General features: G+C 38.5%; 1 protein-coding gene across 2 annotated transcripts in view; it reads right to left on the reverse strand.

Moving 5' to 3' along the window:
* Positions 1–3,265: 3,265 nt before the first annotated feature.
* LOC107679488 (forkhead box protein O3-like) overlaps positions 3,266–8,730 on the reverse strand; it is a 33,264-nt gene continuing 27,799 nt past the window's right edge. For both annotated transcript variants that reach the window (XM_016475045.1, XM_016475044.1), the window contains exons 3-4: positions 3,775–5,207; positions 3,266–3,325 (exon numbers count right to left, since the gene is read on the reverse strand). In XM_016475045.1, coding sequence (XP_016330531.1) covers positions 3,789–5,207 — 1,419 coding nt within the window. In that variant the 3' untranslated portion in view covers positions 3,266–3,325; positions 3,775–3,788. The remainder of the gene's footprint in view (positions 3,326–3,774; positions 5,208–8,730) is intronic.

Here is an 8,730-nt window from a genome sequence, read left to right on the forward strand (position 1 = left end):
TACAGTATATATATTGTCAGTGCACCATAACTTCACAAGGGAATGTGCCAAGGTTCAATGTAACACTTGACAAATGTATTCATTTTCAAAGATTATAGTCTTTCGCCAAAGTGACTGCTGTTTTAAGAGGTCACTGAAAATAAGCCAAAGCAAAAGGGAAGTCAATTTTAAATAAAAGAAACAAAATAGTTGATGGAAAACCATCTTGTTGGGACTTGTTCAAAGTTTAAATGGATTGAATTTTAAATTAACTTAAAACAACAGCAGAGACATACTGTATAGCTCAACCAAGCTTTATTTACATGCGCAACATTTCTTATACAAACTAGATTACAATTCAAAATGGAGTACACAGGAAAAATACTCACAAACATCTAGTAGAGAAGTCATATGACTATAAGATAAGAAGTAAAAGAGCAAATGTAATAAGCAGAAGGAGGTGAGGGAGGAAGGCTACGATCAAGGTGGGAAAATGTGGAAATAGCGGTATTTGCTTATTATAATGATGGGTGCAGTAAATAAAACCTGTGTTGTTTGAGGATGCTCAACTGGTTGTAAATGGGAAGCCATGTACCTGTGTCAGTCATCTGGATAAACAAGAATTTTATGGTATTTAAGAATACATGCAAGGCAATTTTTGAGACAGTAAAAATATTGTCTCTGAAAAATTTATAAGGTTCAGATGTCTTGTAGAGGTAATTTACCAATTCATTGTGTACTGGATATCATTAGTTACAATTTGAGTTTGACAAATGAATATGATGAAGGCAAAAGCTTTAGGGTGTGGAATCTTGGAGTAAAGCAGGTGTGTCAAACATATGGCTAAAATTATGCATTTATTTATTATATCAGTATTTTGTACTAGATTTTACTTTTTACCTACAGTAGGCCAGATAAACACTTTAATTTACATTGTTGCATGTTTTTGCATCTAAACTTCTCTTGTCAATGATGTTTGATTAATATTCCCTAATTACCAAATTTGCAAGCATATAATCAAAAGATATGTGACATAGTAAATTTAATCTGCTCTGCTTTTGTTTTTACACATTATTGGTTATTAGAGCAGCGTTACTCATTTATGAAATGCATGTAGTGTGCATAAAGAGTTAAATGCATACAGTAATGTTTCATTTGACACACCTGCTGTAAGCCATGTCTGTCCAACTGCCCAATTAACAATTACATTATTTTATAACACATGGACTTTAAAAGGTATATCTGTATTAACACAAAATTTCATAAGTATAGCAGGATGTATACATATATATGCATTACACATGGTGCATATGTACATTTACATGCATGCATACAAGGACGTATGCAGTGAAGGGTAACCCTCTCCGAGGGACAGAAACACAGAACATTAGGATTTGTACATGATTTGTGATAATAGTTGAGCACAACTGAACAAACAAACAAAAAAGTTTCATAAAGTGACAAACCCCCCATAAAGACATCAATAAACTGACAATAACACAGGATGGATTCCTGTTGCTTCATCTCCTTACTTCAGAAGACTGTTATTCATGTACAAATGTCCATAAAACATTTTTGAAATTGTGTACAGCCAGGTTGCAGTTAATTCAAGATGAGGCCCTGATGTTATAATGGAGACCCCACTCTCCCCTGAGCAATAGTGATGCATTTTGCATACAGGGACAGAAAAGTCCCCAATTTCACTGTGTGTTTTGTGATTTTGGCTGCCAGCATCTCCTACATTTTCAAGTAATTTGGCAAATATATAAAAGATAGCTTATTGTTTTTGCTCAGTAAAGATGGCTTCATGAGGAAAGGCCCATCCATCATTGAATGCTGCCGTGATGCTAATCGCTAATGCTAATCAATTATACTATGTCCTCGTGGCCAGGGAAACACAGATGGCCTTAATGATAGGACAGGGCTCAACACTGATTATTTAGCACCTGGTATGGCATGGAAATGTCGATGCAAGTTAATATTTACTTGTTCATTACAAGTTTAATAAAGTGACAAACCCCCCATAAAGACATCAATAAACTGACAATAACACAGGATGGATTCCTGTTGCTTCATCTCCTTACTTCAGAAGACTGTTATTCATGTACAAATGTCCATAAAACATTTTTGAAATTGTGTACAGCCAGGTTGCAGTTAATTCAAGATGAGGCCCTGATGTTATAATGGAGACCCCACTCTCCCCTGAGCAATAGTGATGCATTTTGCATACAGGGACAGAAAAGTCCCCAATTTCACTGTGTGTTTTGTGATTTTGGCTGCCAGCATCTCCTACATTTTCAAGTAATTTGGCAAATATATAAAAGATAGCTTATTGTTTTTGCTCAGTAAAGATGGCTTCATGAGGAAAGGCCCATCCATCATTGAATGCTGCCGTGATGCTAATCGCTAATGCTAATCAATTATACTATGTCCTCGTGGCCAGGGAAACACAGATGGCCTTAATGATAGGACAGGGCTCAACACTGATTATTTAGCACCTGGTATGGCATGGAAATGTCGATGCAAGTTAATATTTACTTGTTCATTACATTTGGCTACATTTATATGTGAGAAGTCCAAACATAACTTTGCTGGCTAAATAAGACGCCTCCACCTGCTAGGCTTTCAATTTTACCACTTTTTTGTACAGTTACAGACAGTACACACAAATTAGTTACTCCTTATATGGTTATATTCAATCACAAAAATGTATTACTTAAGTATTATTATGAGGCAACTATATTTCAGATTGGGAACTAGGCTAACTACTGAATGGTAACAGTGAATTAAAAATGAAAGCAATGGTTTAAGTGCACTGTGTCGAGCTACATTACTCCACCTGAGTTCTGTAATTTTTCAGGTCAAGTCTCCACCTCTATATCGATCAGTGACTACACAGTTAGTGATTAGAGGATGACAGAAGTAGCCAATCATTTAACAAAAATGTTAGGGAAAGCAGAAAGAGACCCCGGCCAAGGAAACTATGTTTATGACAGAAAAGCTACAACAGGCCTCTTTAAATTTCTTTTTAGATTACATCACCTCTAAGAAAGGGATAATTGCAAACATTGCATAATGTTGCATAATGATCTGTGAGTTCGCTGTTTGTTTGTTTCTCCAATGGGTAGTCTTTTGTTATAGTCTCGGTCTGCTGAACTGAAGGTAAACATCATCCGAATGTTGTAGTCAGATGGACCTGCAAACAGGCATATCATCAAGTGCTTGCCGCAGACAGCAAACTTGGCAAAGGATACTTCAAGTCTGTTGGATGTTTTTTTTTTTTTGTGCAGGATATTTCTTTGTAGTTGTTATTCTATTGTTTGTTGTTTTCTCTGCAGTTCTGAGCCTAGATAGAGAGAAAGAAAAGTAAGTAATACTCTGTAATAAGAAATGTAATAAGAAAAACAAAACACATCCTGTACAGTATAAGGGGCCGTTCAAACAAAAAGTGATTTTGCATTCCACTGCAGTACTTTCCATTGGTTTTTCTATGTAAACATGTGGTACACAGACAGCTTTGACCAGTGTGTTTGTGTCTCGGGTCTTTGCAGCATCTCACGCATGACACAGCGTTCCAAAAAATGCAGTGCTCAAGTTGAAAGAAGCTTAAAAAACAGTGTCTCTAGACCTTGTTTCCATTCCACTGTGCTGCATCCTGCCTTTGTCCTGTTTGAATGGCCCCTATTAAAATATTCCTTTCCTAGTCAAACTGAAATTTGTTTGTCTTTTATCAAATTGCTTTTTTTTCTCTCCATGACATGGACAGCCACTGTATGACTGTATATTTTGGCTTACCTAAATGACTGCCGTCAGCCAGGCACCCAACTTTGAGTGGATTGCTTCGTCCCAGTGAAGTTTCCCACAGGATTCAGACTAACGGCGTTTTGCACCAGTGCATCAAAGTTAAAATCCAGTCCATCAGAGTCCATTAGTTCTGAGCGAATTATGGAATCCACATCGCAATCCAGACTGCCGTTAAACATGTCCAGGTCCAAGTCTGATGGAAAACGATCTGTTCCTGAGGGGTGACAGATCCCCACCCCGTTACTTCCATTCAGGCCAGAGTAAAGCGAAGTCTCGGTCATCAACATGGAGGGCTGTGGCTGGAGGTGCTGTTTTGCAGAGACTAAATTATTAGCATTGTTAGCTAGACTTTGCGCCCTGTTGTTGGAGAGGGAACGCAAAGAACCCTGGACATTGGACCCCTGTTGCTTGTTCTGGAGGTGGCTGCTTCGCCCATTGAGCACAGAACTGAAGGATGACATCATGGGATCATTACGCAGCATGAGGCCATTGCGAAGACGGGAGTTTTGAGAGGTGACAGCAGCACTGGCCTGTGATATGAGTGGGTCCGACTGCGTCATCATGACGTCACTATGACTGTGTGTGACCAGAGAATCAGAATTCAGCAGCTCCTGAAGTGAGTTCCCAAAACAAGAAACGCTAGAGAATGACATTTGCTTGTTTTCCTGGATGGTCTGCATGGGCGTCTGACGTAGGCCTCCTGCTGTAGACCCAAAAATGGTGTTACTGAATCCACCGGTGTTGTTGCTCACAGTTTGGGATGAAGAGGAGCTTGTGGGTGATGTGGTGCTCTTGGAGCCAAAACTGAACGCAGAAGACCCTTGAACTACCTGCACTTGTGTGGCGATGTTGTCCAACAGATCGACCATTAGGTTGTCAGCCTCATTGAGATTCATTGTGCCAGTCAAGTCAGCTAGCCCTGGAAGTTCAGCAGGGCACGTTTTGGAGTTTGATGAGGACGACGAGGGAGGAGAAAGACTGCTGGGGCTGGAGTAGAGCATTGGAGACAGGGGTGGGCCATCTGGAACATCATCAAGCTCTGGATTGGCCAGGATAGGTGACAGGCGTCCACTCAGGGTGCTAGCGTTGGAGTTAGTTCGTGAGCGGAAGTCAGTCCAACAGGATTCCAGTTCATCGCTGCTCCGGGAAGTGGGACTTCCTGGCCACTTGGACAGACCACCAGCAGATACGTTCTCCAGCGAACCCTCCTGGGCAGCCTGCAGCGCTGCCTTTTTCTTGGCTGCACGCCCACGTGCAGTTTTGGTGTATTTGTTACCATTGTCCATGGAGACTGCACGTCGCCTTGGCGCTTTACCTCCCCGCCCCCCTTCAGGATTGATCATCCACCACGAGCTCTTTCCAGTCCCCTCATTCTGTACACGGATAAAACGGCTATGCAAGGACAAGTTATGCCGGATGGAGTTCTAGAAAGAAAGCAGACAGAGAGCAGAGAAAACGGATGGTTATTAATCATATCATCACATGATTCAGGAAATAATCACTTGATAAAAGTACATCTATCTATCTATCTATCTATCTACCTGTCTATATGCAATTTATGTAACGTACAAGACACCAACCTAATTTATGATATCTGAAGAGCAGGTACTTTTCAGCACTAATGAATAGGAAACAAGTGGAAAATAGATGTCATTGTGTATTACATGTACAATGTGATCTCAAGAGCCTGAGAAAGCACAATGTGCCATGTAACTTAGCAGAGGAAACGTTTTATAGCTGGTAACCTTGGCAGAACAGAGAGGTTACGTTTCTAAAACATTCTCTTTTTCCCTTCAATAGTGCAGACGGATGCATTGGGATATACAGACATCAATATATGCTAAATATTTCAATTATCATATACGTTCTAATATATACTGCGCCTTATTATTTACAACTCTCAGACATAAAAGCATAGTTCATGTTGATGAGCACATTTCTCAACTTAAGTACCCCGTCCCGTGACTCGCGAGATGTGTGTGTTGAGCTATGATGAGCGATACCACGGATACCGGTGTTTACAGTGCCAAGTCTCTCTAGAGATTAATGGCATAATGTTTGTGTGTGTGAGGGAAAAGAGGCGGAAGGGTATGACTAAAACCTCAATGGAGCAGCATGTTGTGAATGAAGTCATTAAAACCGATTCATTTTCTTCCTCTGCTTGCTTGGCAGCTCTAAACAAACTTGTGGCACTGACACCAAAAACAAACTTATGCCAATTACATCAAATACAGTATATTTTCTCCTTTCTTTCCATGAATATACCTCTCTTATTTTAACTTTTCCTTACTGCATAATCTTGTTCTAGGTAAGGCCCTCAGGAGAAAACCTTAAGTGTTTATTGAGTGTTTGTGCATGTGTTTTGATTGTCAGAGTATCAGTGTCTTTGTGGCTGTTAACACTTTTCAGAGGTGACTCATAGCAACTCTACTGCCCTTGCACTACCATAAAATATAATATTGCTTGCAGAAAAAGAAAAGGTTTGGATTTATATCCACCACATGAGATATTTGTGCAGGAAGCCCCCAGCTCAAACGTATCAATCCATACGCAGTATACTTTCAATAAAATGCTTACTTACTATTCGCCACATACAAACTATGAAATGCACAAGTGCAGTGCACACACCCTGTAAACCCTATAATTATCCTCTCAGTCAGAAAACACATACCCACCCTTTCCTTAATCTGAAAAGCTCATCCTTTCAGCCTGAAACTAATGAGACACTAACAATTTTTTGGTCTTTTAATTTAAAAAAATGACAAACTGTTGCGTTTACATTTTGTGCCATTTTGTGTAAATGTCTAGTAGTCAGTATGATGTGTATGATCTCTCTGCACACGTGTGTGTGTGTGTGTGTGTGTGTGTGTTGGGGGAGGCTGTTAACTGAGCGCCCAGCTGCATACAGTATCTCTCTGGAACACAGAGACCTTTTTGTCCGTCAGCAACATGTGGTAACAATCCATCAATGTCAGCAGACACGCAATGCACACACACAACTATGGCTTCGCTCACATTCTTCTTCTGAGAGATGTGTTTTGGTTATCTGGTGCTCTCTGTGAATGTTATTGCGCTCTGACTGGTAATTTTTGTTATGTCAGGAAGCCAGTGACTATACAAACCTGTAACCAGCAGGCACTTGCCCTCAAATCAACCAAACCAAAACCACAGGGATATAAACCTGCCAACCCTTACGAAAGAGCTAGACGGGAGAAAATTATATTGATTAAGAGGACATTTTAAATATTGAGACAATCTAACTGAAGGTTTGTCATAATTTTGATGTTGAGACTATGGCTGAGCAATAGCTAAAATAAATAAATATTGCATACAGTAAATGGTGGATAACAAAACAGAAAAAAAAGAAGGATAGATTTTTTTTTACCCTTTGACAATATTCATCATATATCTTAACATTATGTACTTAATTTAATACATAAAAAAATATCACATTAGACTTCTGTGCAATGTTAATTCACTGTGATTTATTAAATCAGAGTTTCGGATCTGGTTGATTCAAATAAATGAATCAAAATGACATTTTTGCAAATGAAGTTTAAATCAAGATGATAGTAAAACATCTGTCTTGATGCTCTCATTCTTACCAGATGTGAGAAAAGACTGTGAAACGGACACACTCTTTAATGGCCAAAAAAAGAAGTACACAACATAATATAATGAAAAATTAATTCTGAACATATTGTAAATATTCTATACTATATATCAACCAGCCCAATGGCATATGTCTAATTTTTCCATTTGAATGCAGTTCCTTTGAAAGCTTGAAAGCCAGCAAAGAGCAACTAATCTCTTTCTCTTATTGGAGTTCACACACCATGCCACGTAACAAAACACAATTCACATCTTCATAAGGACCCATAAAGTCCTTCCCCCCACCCCCTCTTCATCACACACATACCCAGCATTATTTCAGCAGCAGGAGCACACACTTACTGCAGTAACTCAAGGCAGGGACATTGTATGAATATGGGTTTGGCAGCTGAACATTTCACTGCAGTTGCCTTTCAATGACATGCAGAGTGTGGAGAGCAGTGTGTGTGTGTGTGTGTGTGTGTGTGTGTGTGAGGGTGTACACAGAAGTTACATTTCCAGAAATCTGCAGGAATAGATCTTGTTTCTTAGCAAACCCAAGTATTGACTTTCTTAGTATTTGGTCCATGTGTGCTTTTATGTTTGTGACCAAAAGGAAAAGAAAACATTCAGAGTCTAGTGTTTATGTTTTTAGGAAGGGTCAGAGCAGCGGAGAGTTAGAAAAAGACAAAAGTTTGAGAGAGTTTGTGAGGGGAAAAACAGGGCACTTGAGCAGTTTAGAAATAAATAGATAGAAATAAATAGACCAGTGTTAATTCTAAACCATTTTGTTTTAATCATAATTTCTGTCTTTTCAGAAAATAGGCAATATTTATAATAGTCAATCGTTTATCTTGTCAGCAAGTCAATATATTTACAATAACTGGTTGGTTTATATATACACCACCATTCAAAAATTTAGAGTTTTAAAATGTTTTTGAAAGAAGTCTCTTATGCTCACCAATGCTGCAATTATTTTATCAAAATATAGTGTGAATAGTAATATGGTGAAATATGAATACAATTTAAAATAACCTTTTCTATTGATATATATTACAAAAAATTACTGTATTCTGTGATGGAGACGTTTAATTTGAATTTTCAGCAGCCATTAGTCTTCAGTGTCATATGATCCTTCAGAAATCATTTTAATATGCTGACTGTGCTTAAGAAACATTTCTTATTATCATCAATGTTGAAAACAGTTGTGCTGCTCAATATTTTTGTTGAAACTGTGAATTTTTTCAGATTCTTGATTCTTTGATGAAAGGAAAACAGCATTTATTTGAAAACTCTTTTGTAACATTGTAAAGGTCTTCACTGTCACTTTTGACTAATTTAATGCATTGTATAGCT

This window comes from Sinocyclocheilus anshuiensis, unplaced genomic scaffold, assembly GCF_001515605.1.
Source record: "Sinocyclocheilus anshuiensis isolate Anshui unplaced genomic scaffold, SAMN03320099.WGS_v1.1 scaffold212, whole genome shotgun sequence".
NCBI lineage: Eukaryota > Metazoa > Chordata > Actinopteri > Cypriniformes > Cyprinidae > Sinocyclocheilus > Sinocyclocheilus anshuiensis.